The sequence below is a fragment of the Meles meles genome, chromosome 6 (genome assembly GCF_922984935.1).
Source record: "Meles meles chromosome 6, mMelMel3.1 paternal haplotype, whole genome shotgun sequence".
NCBI lineage: Eukaryota > Metazoa > Chordata > Mammalia > Carnivora > Mustelidae > Meles > Meles meles.
Window position 1 is genome coordinate 104,699,616 of NC_060071.1, and position 23,856 is coordinate 104,723,471.

The 23,856-nt window shown below is 38.5% G+C and overlaps 1 protein-coding gene across 5 annotated transcripts in view; it reads right to left on the reverse strand.

Moving 5' to 3' along the window:
- Window positions 1-11,708: 11,708 nt before the first annotated feature.
- The window catches only part of TXNDC16 (thioredoxin domain containing 16), a 115,295-nt gene continuing 103,147 nt past the window's right edge, over window positions 11,709-23,856 (reverse strand). For all 5 annotated transcript variants that reach the window (XM_046009812.1, XM_046009811.1, XM_046009813.1 and 2 more), the window contains one exon: window positions 11,709-12,770. In XM_046009812.1, the coding sequence (XP_045865768.1) occupies window positions 12,505-12,770 (266 nt within the window). In that variant the 3' untranslated portion in view covers window positions 11,709-12,504. The remainder of the gene's footprint in view (window positions 12,771-23,856) is intronic.

Here is a 23,856-nt window from a genome sequence, read left to right on the forward strand (position 1 = left end):
TTGGTTTATGTAGTTGGCTGCTCCCATGTTGGGGGCATATATATTTACAATTGTTAGATTTTCTTGTTAGACCCTTTAAGTATGATATAGTGTTTAAGTATGTTAAGTATTTTTAAGTATGATACAGTGGTTTTCTGTTACTACCATTTTTGGTTTAAAAATCCAATTTGTCTGATATGAGTATTGCTACCCCAGCTTTCTTTTGAGGTCCATTGGCATGATAAATGGTTCTCCATCCCCTCATTTTCAATCTGGAGGTGTTTTTAAGTTCACAATGAGTTTTTTGGAGGCAACATATGGATGGGTCCTGCTTTTTTATCCAATCTGAAACCCCATGCCTTTTGATAGAAGCATTCAGCCTGTTCATGTTGAGAATAACTACTAAAAGATATGAATTTAGTACCATCATATTGCCTGTAAAGTCCCTGTTTCTATAGATTGTCTCTGTTAATTTTGGGGGTCTTTCTTCTTTTATAGAATACCTCTTAATATTTCTTGCAGGGCTGGCTTGGTGGTCACATATTCTTTCAGTTTCTGCCAGTCCTGGAAGCTTTTTATCTTTCCCTCCATTCTGAATGAGAGCCTTACGGGATAAAGAATTCTTATCTGCATGTTCTTCTCATTTAGTATCTTGAATGTGTCTTGCCAGCCCTTTCTGGCTTGCCAAGTCTTTGTGGCTAGGTCTGATGTTATTCTGATGTTCCTGCTTCTGTACCTAAGAAATCTCTTCCCCCTTGGCTGCTCTCAGGATAGCTTCCTTGGCCCTAAGATTTGCAAGCTTCACTATTATATGCCAGGCTGTTGATCTATTTTTATTGATTTGGGGCGAGATACTCTCTGCCTCTTGGACTCGAATGCTTGTTTCCTTCCCCGGTTTAGGGAAGTTCTCGGCTATTATTTGCTCAAATATATCTTCTAGTCCTCTCTCTTTTTCCACTCCCCTCAGAGATCCCAGTAATTCTGACATTGGAATGTTTCATGGCATCATTGATCTCTCTAAGTCTGTTCTCATGGGCTTCTAGCTGCCTATCCCTATCTTCCTCTGCTTCCTTCCTTTCTATCAGCTTATCTTCTAGATCACTAATTCATTCTTCTGCCTCATTTACTATGGCTGTTAGAGTATCCAGTTTAGACAGCATCTCATTCATAACATTTTTAAGTTCGTCCTGATTAGATCTTATTACTGCCCTTAGAGATTCATTTTCTCAAGCCTAGCTATTGATTTCATGATTGTTACCCTGAAGTCTATCTCTGTCATCTTGCTTATATTCATATCCATTAGATCTGTGGCAGAGAACATTGTCTCTGGTTCATTACTTTGTTGGCAATTCCTCTGCCTAGTCATTCTGTTTTGGGATGGTTGAGGGAATGTACTGAGTCCAAAATAGCAACCACAACCCAAGCAAAATGCACCTACAAAAAAAGTCAGAAGTGGCCAAAAGCTATCACAGGTATGCCACAAAAGCCAAGATCATCCAAAACAATGAAAAAGAAAGAAAAAAGAAAAGAGACAAAGAGAGAAGAAAAAAAAGAGGGGATGTGGGGAGAAAGATTATACTCTCTCAGGGTGGACACAGCAGGGTGATCTGCCTGTTCCTGCTTGATTTTCGGTCTATGTGTTAGAAGACACTATAACCCAAACTTGCAAGGAAATCAGAACATACACATATATCAAGATAAAACTGAAGAACACGAAAAATGGACTAGTATGTGGCATAAATGTGTAATACATATATGTGAAAAAAATAAAAATAAAGACAACTTAAAAACATAGGTTGGGAAATCTATTTGAAATGAAATTGAAATTTCAAATCTATTTGAAATGAGAACAGGGTTTTTTTTTTAAAGAATAAGAAAAGAAACTAAATAAGAAATGTAAAATTTTAGCCTGAAGTGAGTCATGAGGTAGCACCTGGAGCTTCCTATATTGTTTTCCCCTGGCGCTAGAGTTTTTCAGTCCTGTGGGAAATAAGCTAAACTTATTCCCCTGTTCTTCTAGTCTGCCTTCTGTGGGAGGGGATCTGCTGCTCAGCTTCTCAAGCATCTTTCGCTGGGTGGAGTTTTGTCCCACCCCTTGTCAGGAGAATGGGCTTAATGTGAGCTTGTTGGCTGCCTGGCTTTTGTTCCCTGGCATCTTTCTACTTCTCTTTAGAGGGTCAGAGCAAATATGGTCCTGAAGGAATCTCTATCCCAGAGCTGCAATGTCACAGTCCCCCCTCAACAAATCTTCTAGGTCAGTGCATCTCCACCTCTGCAGGTACCAAACTCTACAGATGCATGAAATTCATATCCGCCATACCTCTCCCGGGGGAGTTATGGGGACCCGAGAGCGTCTTTGTGCTTTGTGACTTTGCAGTTGCTAGTGGTCATGGGCTCACACCTGCACCCTCCTCTGCAGCTCCCAGGTCACAATGAATGCTGCCCCAGTGTCCCTTGCAGATCACATCACTCTGAGAGCTGTTGCCCAGTCATGGGAACAGGCTCTTTGTGTGCCAAACCACTGAATCCTGCAGCTTCCAATGGTTGCACTTCTCCCAGGGGAGTTACAGAACCCACAATCATCTCTGTGCCTTGTGACTCTGCAACTGTCAGCAGCCATCCACTCACGCGTGCACCTTTCCACAGCTCCTAGGTCATGCTGGGTGCCACAATAGCATCTCCTCATGGGCCACACTGACCTTATGGCTGTCCCTGTCATGGGTGCAAGCAGTTGTCTATCTCCGCTAGGATGTTAGACATCTGTACTTTCTAGTATTTTTCAGGGTGGTTAGGCAGAAGGCATTCTCCCTACCAGCTTAGCTTGTGGCATATGAAAGTCCCATCTGGGGTCATTGACCATAACCAGTCTCCCTGCTCCACTGTTTGGGCAATCTATCAGTTCAGGCTCCCTATTCTTTCTGAGTCTTCTGGAATCCTGAGACCAAAATGATACACCTAGAATTCTGTCCTATGTGCCTTTTTCTGAAGAGGGTGCCTCTCACTAGAGTAGATTTCCAAAGGTCCTCATTTTTTTTGTTCCAGTGTTATATCAATTTTTGATGGCTGGCTTGTGGATGCTCCCTCCCCACCACTCCTGCTTATCTTCAGATATTTCCCCTGAAGATTCAAGGTTCCACACCTCCTACCTTACAAAAAGTAGTTGATTTTCTGCATGTGGAAATCCAGATAAATCTTCTTACATCTTAGGCTGAATTTGTGTGTTTTCAGAATGGTTTGATATTCAGCTAAATTAGAGGGACCAGATGAAATGAGGTCCCCCACTCTGCCACCATCTTGCCCCCCTATGCCTCACACTTAAGCCTTTCCCCTATTCTGCCTTCTGTTCTTACTCACCTACAGTCTATTCTCAGATCAGCAGTCAGAGTAATCAGTATGACTGACATATTAGATCCTATCACTCTCCTGAATACTAAGAACCACCTAATGGCTACCCATCACACTTAGAATGTGAGGTCTTTGTCATGTTTACAAGGCCTTGAACAATACAAACAATACAAAAAAATACAATACGAACATTTTCTACTATTCATTCCTCACATTCTAGCCAGTGATATTGGTGTTCCTCAAACACATCTGGATTTTTCTCCTCTCAGAGACTTTGCACTTGCCTTTTTTTAAAAAAAAAAAGATTTTATTTATTTATTTGACAGAAAGAGAGCACAAGCAGGGGGAGCAGTATAGAGAGAGTAAGAAGCAGGCTCTCTGCTGAGCAGGGAGCCCAATGCAGGGCTCAGTCCCAGGACCCTGGGATCATGACCTGACCCAAACTCAGACACTTAATTGACTGAGCCATGGTGCCCCCACACTTGCTTCAATCTATCTGAGACATTTTTAACCCTCTTACAAAGAACTCTAAGTCTTATTCCTTGCTTTTTTTCTTTTCAAATATCTTATCAGTGAGGATGTCCTTAACCATTCCCTATTAAGAAAAAAAATCAGCCCACTTCTTACCCACCTTTGTCTTATTCTTCTTTATAAGAAGTTATCATCACCTGTGTATTTACTTATTTTCTATCTCACATGCATTAGGATGTAAGTTCCATGAAGAGAAGGGACTATGTTCTATTCACATTGCCAAAAACAGTTGTGCACATTCTTTACCTCACAATTTCTGTGGGTGGGCATAAGTTTAATGTGTCTTCTTCTCAGGGTGTCACAAGCTGCATTCTTAACCAGGAGTGCATTGAGGAAGAATCCATTCCCAAATTCATCCAGACTGCTGACAAAATTTATTTTCTTGAGCTATATCACTGAGGGCCCTAGGTGTTTGGCTGGCTGCTAACCAGAACTCACCCTCAAGTCCTAGAGGCTGCTTGCAATGTCTAGAGGAATTCCTACTTACTTTATTAAATCATCAAAGAGAATCTCTAAGTGCATGCTAGCAAGATGGGTACACATATGTATTGTATATACATATTGTAATTGAAGGAGTAATATTCATCACCTCTGCTATATTCTATTGGTTAGAAGCAAGTCATAGGCCCCACCCACACCTGAAGGGAGCAAATTATATAGCATGTAAACATATGGTGGCCACCCCAGGTTCTGTCCACTAAATTAGTGTAAAACTGGTGAGTAGATGAATTAACTATGATTAGTTTATTTACATGAGACTTTTTAATCCAGGGAGTCCCTCTTTACTCAAAGATAAGCCATCAAATATAATTTTTTTTTGTATTTTGCATTTACCACAGTGGTCTATGCAACTTTTGTTTTAGGAAAACTTAAACGATTTGTCTGTATTTGTCAAGTCACAACTGCCAAGATAAGTGCTTTACCCAAATTCCTAAAATGTCAGGAAAATGGCAAAGAGCAACAGTAATTTCTCCATGTCTTCTAATTTCAGTTTTATCGTACTTTTTTCTTTTCCCTAATTCAGGAGGTTTGGTAGTCATTATGACACTTTGGGGAATAAAAGGAGGGTAGGAGTAGGACAGTGTCAGTTAAAAATATTTCTTTGGGGCATCTAGGTGGCAGTTGGTTAAGCTTCTGGCTCTTGGTTTCAGTTAAGGTCATGATCTCGGGGTCATGAGATCCAGTCCCACCTCAGCTCTGCACTCAGCACAAAGTCAGCTTGGGACTCTCTCCCTCTCTCCTTCTGCCCCTTCCCCCACCCCACCACTCTTTCCCACAAATAAATTAATATTTATCAAATAAATAAAGGAGGGTTGGGGAAGATCAGAGGGAGAGGGACAGACTCCCTGTTGAGAAGGGAGCCCCTCATGGGGCTTGATCCCAGGGTCTTGAAATCATCACCTGAGCCAAAATCAGACACTTAACTTTTAAAGAAGTGCTCCATAACAAATATTTTAGGCTTGCAGGCTATGTGGTCTCCGCTGCACAACTCAGCCATACACAACATGGAAACAAATGGGCACGGCTGTATTCCAATAAAACTTTATTTACAAAACAGACCATAGCCCACCTCAAAATTATCAAATTTATTACACTAAGCTGTTCATATTACCTTACCATCTTTTTAATGTCTATAGGATCTCCCTAATGTCTATAGGATCTCTTATTGTTCCCTCTTTTATTGCTAATATTGATAATTTGTGTTTCTTTTTTCCTTGACTACTCAAGCTAGAGGTTTATCATTTTTACTGACCATCTTAAAAAGTCAGCTTTTGGGGGTGCCTAGGTGGCTCAGTTGGTTAAGTGTCCAACTCTTGACTTCCACTCAGGTCATGATCTCAGAGTCATGAGATCAAGCCCCATGTCAGGCTCTGCACTGGGTGTGCAGCTTGCTTAAGATTCTCTCTCCCTCTCCCTGTGCCCCTCCCCTTGTCTCTAAAGTAAACAAAATCAGATTTCAGTTTCACTAATTTTTTGTCTATTGTTTTCCTGTTTCCTTTTTTTAAAATTTTTTAATTTTTTAAATTTCTTTTAAAATTTGTACCAGAATTCATTGTTTATGCACCACACCCAGTGCTCCATGCAATATGTGCCCTACATAATACCCACTACCAGGCTGACCCACCTTCCCCCCCACCCCTTCAAAACGCTCAGATTGTTTTTCAGACTCCATAGTCTCTCATGGTTCATTTCCCCCTCCAATTTCCCTCAACTCCCTTCTCCTCTCCATTTCCCCATGTTCTCCATGTTATTTTTTATGCTCCACAAATAAGTGAAACCATATGAGGGTGCCTGGGTGGCTCAGTGGCTTAAAGCCTCTGCCTTCCGCTCAGGTCATGATCCCAGGGTCCTGGGATCGAGCCCCACATCGGGCTCTCTGCTCAGCGGGGAGCCTGCTTCCCTCTCTCTCTCTCTGCCTGCCTCTCTGCCTACTTGTGATCTCTGTCTGCCAAATAAATAAATAAAATCTAAAAAAAAAAAAAGATTTTAAATAAGTAAAACCATATGATAATGGACTCTCTCTGCTTTTATAATTTTTTTTCTTCTTAATTTGGGCCTAAATTGCTGCTCTTCTTCTAGCTTCTTAAGGTAGATGTTTAGATTATTCAGATCTTTGTTTTCAAATCTAGCAGTTTAGTGCTATGTTTCCCCCTAAGCCCTGTTTTAGCTGTGTCATACATCTCAATATATTTGGTTTTTATTTTCTTTCAATTCAAAATTTGTCTGACTCCCTTGTAACTTCTTCTTTGACCCACTGTTATTTAGAAGAACATTGATTAATTTACAGAAATATGGAAAATTCCAAGGTATCTTTCTATTATTATCTAGTCTAATTCTGTTGTGGTCAGAGAACAAACTTTGTATGGCTTAATCTCTTTAATTAGTTTAGGTTTATGGTATACCAAAAGATAATCTGCCTTGGTGAATAGCTCATGTGCACTTAAAAAAGAATGTGTATTCTCTTATTAGGTGGAATGTCCTGTAAATGTCAATTAAGTACATTGTTTGGATCTTTTATACTCTTACAGATTTTGTTTATTATCATATCAATTACTGAGGGTGTTGATGTCTCCAACCATTTAATGGATTTGTCTATTTTTCCTTGCAGTTCTATCAACTTTTTTTTTTTAAAGATTTTATTTATTTATTTGACAGAGAGAGATCACAAGTAGACAGAGAGGCAGACAGAGAGAGTGAGAGGGAAGCAGGCTCCCCGCCGAGCAGAGAGCCCGATGCGGGACTCGATTCCAGGACCCTGAGATCATGACCTGAGCCGAAGGCAGCAGCTTAAACCACTGAGCCACCCAGGCGCCCCAGTTCTATCAACTTTTAAAGATCTCTTTTTGGATACATGTGCATTTAGTCTTGTTACTTCCTCTTGATGAATTCTCTCTTTTGTCATTATGTAATATGCCTCTTTGTCTCTGCTAATAGTCCTTGTTCTGGACTCTTCTGATAGTAATATAACTCCAGATATTAATAGTAATATTAAGATAACACCTGTTATCTTTTTTGACTAGTGCTTGCAAATTTTATCTTGTCTCTTTAATTTTAACCTATCTATATCTCCATGTTTAAAATTGTGGGTTTTTCATAGCATATATAATTCTTTTAAAGTCTACTCTGAGGGGCGCCTGGGTGGCTCAGTGGATTAAGCCACTGCCTCCGGCTCAGGTCATGATCTCAGAGTCCTGAGATCGAGCCCCTCATCAGGCTCTCTGCTCCGCAGGGAGTCTGCTTCCTCCTCTCTCTCTGCCTGCCTCTCTGCCTACTTGTGATCTCCCTCTCTGTCAAATAAATAAAATAAAATCTTAAAAAAAAAAGTCTACTCTGACAATTTCTGCCTTTTAATTTGGGTGTATAGGGCATTTATTTTAATATATGTATCACTATATGTATATTTATGTGTTTTTTTAAAGATTTATTTGTTTTTGTTATTTTTGTTATTGTCTTGCCTTCTTTTGTAATATATATATACACACACACACACATATATATATGTGTATATATATATACATACATACATACACATACATATAGACATAGTTATATCTTTTAGTTTTATTTTAATCTTTTTCATTTTTAATAATTACTAGTGGCTTATCACAATTTGCCTCTAAATAGTATTATACCACTTCATATAAAGTGAGATCCTTACTACAGTTATATTTCAATTTCTTCCCTCAGTCTTTGTGCTATTATTGTTAACAGATGTTTTTTGGCATAGATTTTACTTTTATATAGGTATGAGTCTCACAATATATTGTTGTTCCAGTTTTTGCTTTAGACTAGAGGTTGGCAAATTATGGCCAGCAGGCCAAATTCAGCCTGTTTTTGTATGACTCCTAAACTAAGAATGGCTTTAATTTTTTAAAAGGTTGTAAAAAGGAAAGAATGAAAGAGAGCAAAGAGGAGGATGGGAATCTGTCTCTTGTTCTGGCTATCTTCAAGATTTTATCTTTGTTTTTAGGTAACTTGACTATTATGCATCTAGGTGTTTTATCTTTAAATTATCCTACTTGGAGTTCTCTGAGCACCTTAGATCTGTGATTTATTGTTTCTCGTTAATTTTTGAAATTTCTCAACTATTGTCTCTTCAAACACTTCTGCTTTCTCTCCCTTCTCCTGGAATTCCAATTACATGTCTGTTAGACTGATATTTATTCCACAGCTTTTGAGTCATCTATCTGGTTTTATTCATTTATTGTTTTTCTCTCTGTGTTTCACTCTGGATAATCACTACTGACCTATCTTCAAGTTCAGATTCTTTCCTCAGCTGTGCCAAGTCTATTGATAAGCCACCAAAGGCTTTCTTGTTACTAGCATGTTTTCTCATTTCTAGCCCAGTTATCGTTTCCCATTGTTCAAGTAGGTTGCCTGGCTTTTCCATCAAATCTTTTAACAACTTTAGTCTTAGTTACTGTATTGTCTTGGCCTCAGTTTCAGTGTCTGGGATGTCTCTGAGTTTAGTTCTGTCATGTTTCATCTCTTCACAATGGATTCTTTTAGTCTTAGAATTTTTTTTTTTAAGACTTATTTAGAGAGAGAGAGTGAGCAGGGGAAGGGAGAATGGGAGAGAGAGAGAGAAGCAGACTCCTTACTTAGCGCAGACCCTGACAATGGGGCTCTTCTCTCATGACCCTGAGATCATGACCTGAGCTGAAATCAAAAGTTGGATGCTTAACTGACTGAGCCAACCAGATGTCCCAGTCTTAGAATTTTCAACTGAATGCCACACATCCTGTGGAAAATAGTAGAGATAGATTAATAACATCTATATCTGGCCATTAGCGTGAAGGCCTGTGTAAATTTAGTCAGTTGAAACTGGTTTTGATTTTGTTATTTTTACCTTTACTGTACTATGGTCTGCCTATGCCTTCAGGAATGTGCTCCTATAATCTTACAGAGTCAGACCCAGGTGTCCAAGGGTTCATTTTCCAACTCTACCCTCAGCTTTCAGCAATTCCTGGTTGTTCATGTCATCCCACTTTCTTGTGCTTCCCAAACTTGTAAACTGTTATTACTTGTTATTTGATATGGAGCCGATAATGAGTGGGAGTATAAGTTTTTGGGTCTCCTGGCCCATCTTCAGACTTAAGTAGGGTCTGTGTAGCTGCTTCCTGTGCTAACACCTTCTGAAAATTTCTAACTCCTCCCCCATGGCAATTAAACATGGCAGAGACACTTCTCACAGTGTGTAAACAGAAGTGTTCTTACATTCTCCCAGTGATAGATTTCTGCTTGGTATTGGGGCAGGATCCTGGGCCTAAGAGGTATTCTGTCTCTCCTCAGGGCCAAAAGTTTCTGTATTTGCCCTTCCCCCAGAGGCAGTGGATGTTTGCCTGGGTCCTGGAGTGGGGAAGGTTTGCTGTCCCTCCACCAGTGCCTAATGGCTTGTTTTTAATGGCTTTTACTTATACAAGAGAAAGATCTGAGGAAGTGGGTAGTGTTTCACGTCTATCACAACACATGCCTGTGTTACTGAGGGATCTCTTCTTGCCAGGCTCCTGCCCTAGGGGTCTTCATTAGTAACCGGTGGGAGCTTATGAAAAGGAGCCCCAGAATGAATGAATGTTAACTGTTGTCCTGTCAGGGTTCCCACTTATTCCAAGCTTATATATATATTTTTTTTTTAAGATTTTTTTTTTTTATTTACTTGACAGAAAGAGATCACAAGTAGGCAGAGAAGTAGGCAGAGAGGCAGGCAGAGAGGCAGGCAGAGAGAGAGAGGGAAGCAGGCCCCCTGTTGAGCAGAGAGCCCGATGCGGGACTCGATCCCAGGACCCTGAGATCATGACCTGAGCCGAAGGCAGCGGCTTAACCCACTGAGCCACCCAGGTGCCGTCCAAGCTTATATTTTTATCCACACTTAGCCTTTAAGGAATACTTTGAAATTTAGCTAATGTCTGTTGGGAGACAATTTCTCCAAGGTCTCCCATTTCTGAGTCATTTATGAATAGAAGCACTGACTGCCTTTGTCCTGGACTACCTTTTCAGCCTGGGAAAATAAGAACTAGGTTTGATTATGGTCTACTATCATAAAGATGTCTCCCTCTGGAGGAAAGGCACACTTAATCCCTATTATAAAATATTTAGGCTCCTTAAGCTCAGGGTTCCTCCCTTGCAATGTGACCCACTGCCTATATAGGTATCAGTGCCTCTTCTGATGGCACTGTAGGACTGGGAATCAGGGAACTAGCACTCTGATAAATGCTATTACAGTGAGTAATTAAAGTCATTTTCCTCTGATTAAAGAAACTATGGCACACTAACATAACTTGAAGGTAGGCTAAAATCTTAGACTCTTCCCAAGTTCTTGATAATTTCTTCTTACTTGCTTTAGTGTTCTACTCTTTGCCAAAGGGGAAACCATTCATATATCCTGTCTCCCTTTGAAAGGTCTTGTTCAGTTCCTTTGGTTGCCTTCTCTGGTAAGTATGAAAATTATGATTTTTTTCTTGATGTTAGGATAAGGGTAACATTCTCCTGCAGCTTTCTACATCTTAATGGGAACACAACTCCCAAGGTATATCTATTTGATTACTCTCTATTACCAAAGATAGACCCTTACTGATTTGTAAACTCCATGATCCTGCTTATGCATATGTCCACTCTTCCCCTAAGCAAGTTTCCCAGGATTCCCTGAGTCACAAAAGATAGAAAAACAATTGGAACTGATTCATCACCAAGCTGTTGGTTCCTCACACATAGATCCCAGAACAGCCTTGGTTCCTATCTTTTTAAAAATGTGGCTTATCCTTTCTTCTAACTCCATGATTATCCACCATTTCCATTTTGCTTAAGTTTCTGTTGCTTGCAACCAAAGAAACCCAATTGATATAGCGTACGTGATCCAATAGAGGTCATGACATAGGTTAAAGGAAGTTTTTGAAGGTAGTCTGAAATCTAGACGCTTTAAAATTATTAAAAGAACATGTTATTAACAACTGTCAATTTCTGGCTATGGTACAATAACTAATCAATTTCATGTTTCTGTGTGTTTATATATATATAATTCAGTCCTTTTTAGTGTTATCTCATCACCTTTCAAAAATACTATAAAAATGAATTTATAAGATATGGTTGTGTCCAGGGGTGCCTGGGTGGCTCAGTGGGTTAAGTGTCTGCCTCTGGCTCAGGTCATGATCTCAGGGTCCTGGGATCGAGCCCCACATTGGGCTCTTTGCTCAGCGGGGAGCCTGCTTTAACCTCTCTCTCTCTCTGCTGCTGCTCCGCCTACTTGTGATCTCTCTCTGTCAAATAAACAAATATAATCTTTAAAAAAAGAAAAAAAAAAGATATAGTTGTGTCCAGATAAAATCTTAAAAAAGAAAAAAGAAAAAAAAGATATGGTTGTGTCCGGATAATATTTATCTCTAACATTCAAGATTTTTTCAGACATAACTGAGCAGAACAAGAACATTCTACCACAGGTTAGTTTAACACAGGGTTACCCAGCCATGGCACTACTGACATTTGGGCAGCACAGTTCTTTGTTGTGAGGGGCTGTCCAAAGCATGACAGGGTATTTAGCAGCATTCCTGGCCTCTACCCACTACCCCTAGTCATGACAAGCAAAAATGTCTCTTGACATTGCCAAATGTCCCCTGGGGGGCAAACTGCTCCCTGGTTTAAAAACACTGGTTTTAACATCATACCTACAACAGAACAAATACAATTTCCAGATGTGTGATACCATTGTGGAGCCAACTGATTAAAACAGAGTTGCATTTTTATTCTAATTCACGGCTAGAACTAAGTTAAATTACATATAACGGTCACTAGTCACAGCAGTCACTAGCCACATGTGGCTGCTCTGTACAGAAAGGGTAAAATAGCCACTGCATTTTGAAGACTTGCCAGAAAAAAAAGAATGTAAAATATCTCATTATAATTTTGATGTTAACCGAGCTATTTTAGCATACTTACTGGATGAAATATTAAGATTAATTTCACCTGTGCATTTTTACTTTTTTCTAAAATGTGCTACTAGAAAATTCTAAGTAACATCTAAGGCTCACATATTGTCATTGGACAAAACTGGTCTAGAAACTTGAAATGATTTAGTATTATTTTTTAATAAATTCTTCAGGCTATCAAATAAACTAAAAAACTTTGTAAAGCTCTCCACAGCCCTAGGAAACCAACTCATAACTCTTTATTATCATGCCTAAATGATTTTCCTCCTTCTTTAAACCAATTACTTCTATTCCAATGCTTTATTCTCAGTGTTTCAATTGGTTCTTTTCTGGTTGCTGATTTGTCTTCCTGTTTTTTATCATTCTCCGATGCATCTGTTTTTTTTGTACACTCGGGATCTTTCCTTGTGGGATGGTGAGATGCTGCAGCATCCATCATACTTAGAAAATCATAAGCAGGAAGAGGAGGTTTCCATTCCTGAGCAGGTAAAATTGCTGCAAGGAAGATACAGCTAAAGGTTAATAATGAAAAGCTATAAAATCATCATATAAATATACTAGAGAATATTTTATTTTGAAAAATATATTTGTAGGAGTAAAGGCTTTATCAGTCTTATCTAAATGAAACTAGATTTTTTTATGGTCATTGTCTAAGATAAGAAACTTGATAAATTTATCATTAGTAGCCATTTTCACTTTTTTATATATTTACAAGCTATTCTAAATAAAGGTGTTTGTTTTTTTTTAATTTGTTTTTTTAAAAGATTTTATTTGAGAAACAGAGCACACACAAGCAGGTTGAGCTGCAGAGGGAGAAGTAGACTCCCTGCTGAGCAGGGAGTCAGACATGGGGCTCAATCCCGAGACTCCAGGATCATGACCTAAGCCGAAGGCAGACACCTAACCAACTGAGTCACCCAGGTGTCCCTAAACATTAGTATTAATAGAGGAAAAAAAGGTCCAAAATCCAAAATCTCCCAACTAGTTAACCCTTGCTGAGGTTTTAAAAAATAACAGTATGGTAATGAGATTACATACAGATACAAATTAAAATGAAAAGGCTTCCTGCTTTCCACCCTACCCAAATTTATCCCAAAGAACTGGATTTTTTTTTTAACTCTAGCATAGTTAACATAATGTTATACTAGTTGCAAATGTGTAACATAGTGATTCATTAGTTCTATACATTACTCAGGGCTCATCAGGATAAGTGTACTTTTAACCCCCTTCACTTATTTCACCCATCCCCCACCCACCTCATCTCTGATGAACATCAGTTCGTTCTCCAGAGTTGAGAGTCTGTTTTTTGGTTTGTCTTTTTTTCTTTGTTCATTTTGTTTCTTAAATTCCACATATAAGTGAAATCATGTGGGTATTTGTCTTTCTCTGACTGACTTCTTTTTTTTTTTTTTTTTTTGCACTGTTTCCCTTTTTATTTATTTATTTTTCAGCGTAACAGTATTCATTCTTTTTGCACAACACCCAGTGCTCCATGCAAAACGTGCCCTCCCCATCTGACTGACTTCTTACACTTAGCATTATACCCTCTAGAACCATCCATGTTGTTGCAAATTACAAGATTTCATTCTTTTTTATGGCTGAGTAATATTCGTGTGTTTTTGTGTGTACATACAGATCTTCCTTATTCACTTAGCTATCAGTGGACAGTCTGCTTCCATAATATGGCAAGTGTAACTAATGCTGCAATAAAGATAGGAATGCATATATCTTTTTGAATTAGATACTGTTTCCATATTCCTTGGGTAAATACTCAGTTGTGGTATTACTGACTGGACCATATGGTAATTCTCTTAATTTTTTGAGGAACCTCCATGCTGTTTTCCACAGGGGCTATACCAGCTTGCAGTACTACCAACAGTGGACAAGGGGTCCTTATTCTCCACATCCTTGTCAATACTTGCTATCTCTTGTATTTTTTATTTTAGCCAATCTGACAGGTATAAGGTGATATCTCATTGTGGTTTTGATTTGCATTTCCCTGAGGATGAGTGATACTGAGCATCAATTTTGCTTTTATTTCTCTTGCCTCAGGAGACGTATTAGAAAAATGTTGCTATGGCCAATGCCAAAGAAATTACTGCCTACTTCTAGGACTCATGGTTCAGGTCTCACATTTATGCCTTTAATCCATTTTAAGGTGTGAGAAAGTGTTCCATTTCATTTGTTTGTATGTAGCTGTCCTATACCATTTACTAAATAGGCTGGCTTTTTCCCACTGCATAGTCTCACCTCCTTTGTCAAAGATTAATTGACCATATAATCATGGGTTTATTTCTGGGCTCTCTATTCTCCATTGATCTATGTGCTTGTTTTTGTGCCAGTACCATACTGTTGTGATTACCACAGCTTTGTAGTATATCTTGAAATCCGGGATTGTTCTTGTTTTGTTCTTCTTGCACAAGATTGCTGTTGCTATTCAGGGTCTTTTCTGGTTCCAAACAAATTACACAATTGCTTGTTCTACTTCTGTGAAAAATTCTGTTGGTACTGTGATAGGGATTGCGTTAAAATCTGTTGATTGCTTTGAGTACTATGGACATTTTAACAATATTGATTCTTCCAACCCATGAGCATGGCATAACTTAACATTTGTTGATGTTGTCTTTGTTTCATCAATGTTTTATAGTTTTCACAGCACAGGTCTTTTGCCTCCTTGGTTAAGTTTACTCCTAGATATTTTATTATTTTGGGTGCAATTTTAGATGGGACTGTTTTCTTAACTTCTCTTTCTGCTACTTCATTGTTAGTATATAGAAATGCAACAGATATGTTTATTGACTGTATCCTGCGACCTTATGGCATTCATTATCAGTTCTAATCATTTTTTGGTGGAGTCTTCAAGGGTTTTCTGTATGTAGTATTAGGTCATCTGCCAATAGTAACAGTCTTACTTCTTCCTTACCAATTTGGATGCCTTTTCTTTTTGTTGTCTGACTGCTGTGGCTAGGACTTCCAGTACTATGTTGAATAGAAGGGGTTTAAGGGTAGACATTCTTATCCTATTCCTGACCTTAGAGGGAAAGCTCTGCTTTTCACCACCATGATGTTAGCTATGGGTTTTCATATATATAGCCTTTATTATGTTGAAGCATGTTCCCTCTAAGCTTACTTTGTTGCTTTTATCATCAATGAATGTTGTACTTTGTCAAATGCTTTTTCTGCAACTATTTAAATGATCATATGGCTATCCTTTCTCTTGTTGATTTGATGTATCACAATGATGATTTATGAATACTGAATCACCCTTACATCCCAGGAATAAATCCCACTTCATAATGGTGAATGATTTTTTAATGTACTGTTAGATTCAGTTTGCTAATATTTTGTTGAGGATTTTTGCATCTATGTTCATCAGAGATATTGGCTGTGATTCTTTTTTTATAGGGTCTTTATCTGGCCTCATAGAATGAATTGAAAGCTTTTCTTCTGCCCCCCCCCCCTTTTTTTTTAATAGTTTGAGAACAATGTATTACCTTTTCCTTAACTGTTTGGTAGAATTCACTTGTGTAGCCATTTGGACTTTTGTTTGTTGGGAGTCTTTTGATTACTAACTCAAATTCATTGCTGGCTCAAATTTCTATTTCTTTCTGATTCAGTTTTGGGAGGTTACATGTTTCTAGGAATTTTAACCACTTCTTTTAGGTTGTCCAATTTGTTGACATAGAATTTACCATAATATTCTCTTATAATGCTTTATATTTCTGTGCTGTCAGTTGTTATTTCTCCTCTATAATTTCTAATTTTGAGTCCTCTCTTTTTCATGATCTGGCTAAAAGGCCTATCAATTCTGTTATCTTTTCCAAGAACCAGCTCCTAGTTTCACTGATCTATTGGGGGTTTTTTTGTTGTTTTTTGTTTTGTTTTGTTTTTCGTTTCTATTTCCTTCATATCTGCTCTGATCTTTATTATTTCCTTCCTTCTACTGCTTTCAGGTTTTGTTAGTTCTTTTTCTGCCTCTTTTAGGTGTAAGGTTAGGTTATTTGAAGTTTTTCTTGCTTTTTGAGGTAGGCCTGTGTTGCTATAAGCTTCCCTTTCAGAACTTTTGCTGTACCCCCAAAGATCTTGCACCCTTATGTTTTTATTTTCCTCATCTCTATTTTTTAATTTTTCTCTTTGATTTCTTGGTTGGCTCATTGTTTAGCAGAATGTTACATAATCTCCATGTAGTTGTATTCTTTATTTTTTCTTGTAACTGATTTCTAGTTTTATAGAGATGTGGCCAGAAGAAATGCATGATATGACTTCAACCTTTTTAAATTTGAGACTTTCTCAGGGGCCTAATATGTGATCTATTCTGGATAATGTTCCATGTGCACTTAAAAAGAATGTAAATTCTGCTGTTTTAGGATAGAATGTTCTGAATATATCTGTTAGATCCATCTGGGCCAATGTGCCATTCAAAGCCACTGTTTCCTTGTTGATTTTTCTGTTTGGATGATCTATCCAGTGATATAACTGGCATGTTAAAGTCTCCTACTATTATTACATTACTATCAGTTACTTCCTTTAGGTCTGTTACTAGACGATGTTTTATATTTGGGTTATATATAGGTGCTCCCATACTGGTGCATAAATATTTATAATTGTTCTATCTTTTTGGTTAAAAGCCTATTTTGTCTGATTTACAGATATTGCTACCCTGGCTTTCTTTTCACTTTCATTTGCATGATAAATGCGTTTCTATCGGTTCACTTTCAAACTATGTGTCTTTAGGTTTGAAATGAGTCTCTTATAGGAACATATAGATGGGTCTCTCACCCTAAACCTTTTGAATGGAGCACTTAGTCCATTTACATTCAAAGCAAGTATTAATAGGTATGTATTTACTGCCATTTGGTTAACTTGTTTTATTGTTGTTTTGGTAGTTCCTCTCTGTTCCTTTCTTCCCTTGCTTTATTCTCTCACAGTTTACTGGTTTTCTTTAATGATATATTGGATTTCTTTTGCTTTATATCTTCCAAATCTATTACTGATTTTTGATCTGTTGCTACCATTAGGTGTATAAATAACATGTTATGCATATAGCAATCTATCTTAAGTTGATGGTCACTTAAATTTGAACTGATCCTTTATTCCTCTTCCCCCACATTTTAGGAATATGGCATCATATTTATATCCTTTTATTTTGTGAATCCCTTGACTGATTTTTACAGATATAGTTAATTTTACTGCTTTTGAGCTTCCTACTCTTCTTACTCCCGTTTCTGGTCTTTTCTTTCCATTCAAAGAGTTACCTTTATTATTTCTTGCATGGCTATTTTAGGGCTCATAAATTCTTTTAACTTTTGTCTGGGAAACTCTCTCTCTCCTTCTATTCTAAATGATAACCTTGATCGATATTCTTGACTGCAGATTTTTTCCCTTCAGCACTTCAAATATATCATGCTACTCCTTGAGCCTGCAAAGTTCCTGCTGAAAAATCTGCTGATAGCCTTACAGGATTTTCCTTGTAGTAACTGTTTCTTGTTTTGTTTTGTTTTGTTTTCTGCTTTGAAAATTCTCCCCTTATCCTTACTTCTTGCCATTCAATACTATGTGTCTTAGTGTGGACCTCCTTGGGTCGATTTTGTTGGGGGCCCTTGTGCCCCTTGGATCTGGATTTCTGTTCTCTTCCCCAGATTAGGGAATTTTTCAGTTATTATTTCTTCAAATAAATTTTCTGCTCCTTTTTCACTCCTTCTCTTTCTGAGCGCTCTATAATGCAAACGTTATTATACTTGATGGTATCACTGAGTTCGCCAGGTCTATTTTCATTTATTATTATTTTTTCTCTCTCCTGTTCAGTTTAATTGTTTTCCATTACTCTGCCCTCCAGCTTGCCAATCCAATCTTCTGTTTCCTCTAGTCTACTATTTATTCCATCTAGCATATTTCTAATTTCAGTTATTGAGTTCATCTCTGACTGGTTCTTCTTTGTTTTGTATCTTTTTGTTAAAGGTTTTACTGAGGTCGCCCACTCTTCTCAAGTCCAGCAAGTACCTTTATGACGATTACTTTAAATTCTCTATCAGGCATATGACTTATTTCCATTTTGTTTAGCTCTCTCGCTGTGATTTTATTTTGTTCTTTCATTTGGGACATACTCCTCTGACTCTTCATTTTGTTGAACTCTGTTTCAATGTGTTAGTAAAGTCAACTATGTCTCCTGCTCTTGCAAATAGTGGCTTGTAGTGCCTTGCATCCAATGTCCCCTATTCACCAGAACCTGGCACTTCATGGATGTCTCCTATTGTGTTGCAAGTGCCCTACTACTGTGGTTCAGCTGCTTTTGCCTCAGGGCAGTCATCTGTGATGGCTCTTTGCCTGTGGTGGACAGGGATTAATCCCTGTGTTGTTAGTGAGACAGTTTGGGGCCACAGTGGGCTTGAGTGGGACCAGGTGTTTGCCGGAGATACAGTAGCATGGGGCACTTTCTGTGTGTTGTCCCCTGAGAAGCCTCTGTTCTGGGTAGGGTCTGTAGTCAGATTGGATATCTGCCCCTATCTTACTGCTGGGGCTGAAGTTGGACTAGTGTGTGGCTGTCTACCCCTCTCCCCAGGGCAGGAGTTACCTTGGAGTGGTACTGGCCCCTGTTGTGGCTACTTGTACACTGCCATGCTTGTGGCACCACTTTGGATAGGCTACAGCCAAGGGTGGATTGGAAGGTTATGTCCACAGGAGAACACAGGGAGGTAGGCAAGTTAGGTGGAGAGTGTTGTCACTGAGCTGGGTCCCCCAGGTATCCATGTATCTATGCTGGGGTGAAGGGGAAAGAAATTGGTGCCTGCCAGCTCCTCTCTTCCCAGAGAAGTCTCTGATAGATTCCTGCCACTCCCGCACACACTTTGAGGTTAGTAAATAAATCTCCTGATACACCCCAAGCATTTTCACTTTGCTTCTATGCTGTATCTCTGTTGGGCTGTTTGTTGTGCTGTCTCTTTAAGGGTGGGGGAATCTGCCCTCCAGCTTCTCCAAGGGCCCAGCCTGTTGACTTTTTAAGTTCTAGGCATTAAGCACCACTGATTTTAAGAACTCATGAAATTAGGCCCCTCTGGTTTTCAAAGTCAAATGCTATGTGGATTCATCTTCCTCATGTAGATTCCCCATGCCTTTTGTGCTTGGTGTGAGGGTCCGCTTCTCCTCTCCTGTGTGTGCCCACAGGGTCCCTCCTTTCTTAGACAGTCCTGAAAGTTGCTGAGCTCCCAACCATGTGTCCACCCTTCACACCTTCTTCAGTGTAGCCCCTTCTCTAACATTCAGCTTTGGAGAGAGTCTGTTCCACCAGTTTTCAGGTTGTTTTCGAGTTTTTACACTGGCGTAGGGGTTATCTAGTTGTATCCATGGGATGGGGTGAGTGAGCTTTTCCTTACTCTGTTGTCTTCCCAAGAAACTCACCTGGAACGATTTCTTATGAATCATTCCAGAAAAAAGCTTTGGAACATACACATTTATTTAGACAAGTATTTCTTTACATTTTTTTAAAGCACTTTGTTTTTGAAACTTTTTTCTTAAAATCGAGTCTAGTTGACACATAGTGTTCTACTACTTTCAGGTGTATAACACAGTGCTTCAAAAAGTTTATATGTTGTGCTATGCTCACAAGTGTAATTACCATCTGTCACCACACAACTCTATTAGTTTATATTTTATATTCTATCAACTATATTCCCTATGCTACACCTTTCATCCCAATGACGTATTCATTCCATAACTGGAAGCCTGTATCTCCCACTCCCCTTCACCTGTTTTGCCCATCTCCCACCCCTTCCTTCCAGCAATCCTCAATTTGTTGTCTATAGTTACAGGTCTGGTTCTTTTTATTTTTGTTTGTTTGCTTTTTGATTCTACATACAAGTGGAATCATATGGTATTTTTCTTTCTCACTCTGACTTATTTCACTTAGCATAATACCCTTAGGTCCATCCACATTGGTAAAGAGGTACAGAAAAAGGAACCCTTGTGTACTGTAGGTGGGAATGAAAACTGGTACAGCCAATGGGGAAAACAGTATGGAAGTTCCTCAAAAAATTAAAAATAGAAATACCATATGATCCAATAATTCTGCTACTAGTATTTACCAAAAGAAAACAAAAAGACTAACTTGAAAAGATGTATGTAACCCTGTTTACTGCATTATTTACAACAGTGAAGATACGGATGCAACCCAAGTATCCCTGATAGATGTTTTTGAACTTTTGATTACACTTTGCATACACTTTATGAAAACAAGCTCATTTTGTAAAAGTAACTATAGATAAGGAATAATTAAAAATTGCTACAGGATCAACTGTATGATAAACAGGCAGCAATTAGTGTCTTAGGCGAGCTTCACAGTAGTGAATCTGAACATTATTTTAAAACTAGTCATTGGAAGAGGAAAACTGATTTAATCTGATAATATATATGAGTAAATTAGCCAACTCTTCTCTATTTACAAAAATATTTTAGAATTTAGGTGCACATTTAAAATGCTATTTTGAGGGGTGCCTGGGTGGCTCAGTGGGTTAAAGCCTCTGCCTTTGGCTCGGGTCATGATCCCAGGGTCCTGGGATCGAGCCCCGCATCGGGCTCTCTGCTCAGCAGGGAGTCTGCTTCCTCCTCTCTCTCTCTGCCTGTTTCTCTGCCTACTTGTGTTCGCTGTCTGTCAAATAAATAAATAAAATCTTTAAAAATAAAATAAAATGCTATTTTGAGAAATAAATTAAGGAAATATACAAAGTAAACCTTTAAAAGATAAATTCCAGGGGCACCTGGGTGGCTCAGTGGGTTAAAGCCTCTGCCTTCAGCTCAGGTCATGATCCCAGGGTCCTGGGATCGAGCCCCGCATCGGGCTCTCTGCTCAGTGGGGAGCCTGCTTCCCCTCCTTCTCTCTCTGCCTGCCTCTCTGCCTGCCTCTCTGCCTACTTGTAACCTCTGTCAAATAAAAATATTAAAAAAAAAAAGATAAATTCCAGTGAAAGAACCTCTGCACAATTACATGAAAAAAAAAAAATAAATGTTGATAAAACACAAACTTGAGCATCTCTCATAAATCAAATAAATACCTTTAAAGGCTTAGGAAATTCATATAGATTCTGATTTCCAGAGGCAAATTAAAAGCTCCACCAAGGGGCACCTGGGTGGCTCAGTGGGTTAAAGTCTCTGTCTTCAGCTCAGGTCATGATCCTGGGGTCCTGGGATCGAGCCCCGCATCGGGCTCTCTGCTCCATGGGGAGCCTGCTTCCTCCTCTCTCTCTGCCTGCCTCTCTGCCTAGTTGTGATTTCTGTCAAATAAATATTAAAAAAAAAAAAAAAACTCCACCAAAAATCTGCGTAGATAACATATGTAGTTTATCTCTATTCTATATAATTTCCTCATGTAGACTCAACTATATGAAATTCTAGAACATGGTACATCAGGAGGGTATTAAATTTAAGCTACACCTGTAGTTGATGTTTAAAATTACCACTGCCGGGTTAGCAGATTCAAAAGTGACCAGTAGATAAAATATTTTCTTGAATATAAGGAATAGGTAAGAGTATGAATAACTGTAGTTTGCAAGATGCAGATAAAGTATCTTTTTAAAAAAAAGATTTTATTTATTTGAGAGACAGAGACAGCGAGAGAGGGTGTGTATGAACTGAGGGAGGGGCAGAGGGAGAGGAAGCAGCAGACTCCACCCTGAGCCGTGATCCTGAGATCATGACCTGAGATCATGACCTGAGCTGAAGGCAGATGCTTAACCAACTAAGCCACCCAGGCACCAGGACATTAAAGTATCTTTAAGGAAAGTCCAACTTAAAACATAATAAATATTTAGCTTATTTATTTTTTAAGGTAAACACTGCAGCCTAGTAGTCTGGCATGATGGCAAAATGCCTGAAAGTAGGCATCTCAATTCTACTAATTATTTGCTAAGAAAACTATGTAAAGGCCCTGGATGTTTTCTATGGCAAATAAAAATGTACTCTCATCATGTACAAATAATAAACGCTTTGTAATGATAATAACAACTAACATTTACTGATAGTTCACTTTGTATCAGGCATTATTGTTTTAACCTTTATAACCCCATGCAGTAAGTATAATTTTTATCCCAATGTTATAAATGAGAAAATCAAGACCTATAACAGAAAACTTGAAGGTTAAATGGAAATCTTGAATAAGAATAGTCAGTGGTCACAATTTCATATAAATTAAGATGTGCAGCAAAACACACATGGCACCACATTACAGATTCAGGCTTTTCTAGGAGTAGCTACAACACCCCAGTCTCTGATCTGTCAGAGTGTGGTAAAACTGGGTCCTGTTGGCACAGAAGACAGGACCAGATACACAGAAGTACTCAGTTTGCTTCTTTCCTGCTGCAGAGGCTATAGGAATAATTTAAGAATAGAACACTGATACAAAGAAATAATGGAAACCCCTCAAAAGGTGAATTAGCAAAGGCATTAACAAAATTACACATGCTAGTCTCCCAGGAAACTAAAAATCATAATAATTCTGGTTCTTTCCTCTTGGTAATGATTTGAGTTGAAGAATCAAAGCCCTATAGATGCTCCCTGTAGGATAGATCTCTATAAAACTAACGATAATACTTCAGATTTCACACATTACAAAGTGCCTTTACATACGTAATTTTACTTGATTTTTAAAATAAGTATGTGAGGGGCACCTGGGTGGCTCAGTAGGCTAAGCGTCTGCCTTTGGCTCAGGTCATGATCTCAGGGTCCTGGGATTAATCCCCATGTCGGGCTCCCTACTCAGCGGGGAGTCTGCTTCTCCCCCTCCCTTCCCCCTCCCCCTTGCTTGTGCTCATTCTCTCTCTCTAAGATAAATAAACTTTGAAAATCTTTTTAAAAATTTATGTATGTGACATAGAGTAGGAACCATTAATCTCACTTCATAGTTGCAGAGGAAGAAACAAAGACTTGCCTAGAGCCACACCATTAATAATCAAGGGGATTGGATTATAAGGTCAGGTTTTTGTACCTTTGAACATCGCCACCTTTTTTATTATTTTTATTTTTTTAACTGAAGTACTGTTGACACACAATATTAGCTTCAGGTATACAATAAAATGATTTGACATTCATATACATTATGAAATTATCACCATTATCAGTTACTATCTGTCACCATACAAAAACAGAATATTAACTGTATTCCCTACGATGTACTTTTCATCTCCATGACTTGTAATTGAAATTTGTACCTCTTACTCCCCTTTACCTATTTTGTCCATCCCTCCCACACTCCCCACCCCTCTGAAAACCTGTGTCTGTTTCTGTTTTGTTCATTTGTTTTATTTTTTAGATTCCATATATAAGTAATACCACACAGTATTTGTGTTCCTGTCTTATTTCACTTGGCATAATACTCTCTACATCCATCTATGCGGTCACGAATGGCTAGATTTAATTCTTTTTTATGGCTGAGCAGTACCCCATTGTTTAGTATAAATATCACACCTTCTTTTTCCATTCATCTATCAAAGGATACTTGTGTTGCGTCTGTATCTTTGTTCTTGTAAAATAATGCTACAGTAAACATAGGGGTGCATGTACCTTTTCAAATTAGTGTTTTCAGTTTCTTAGTGTA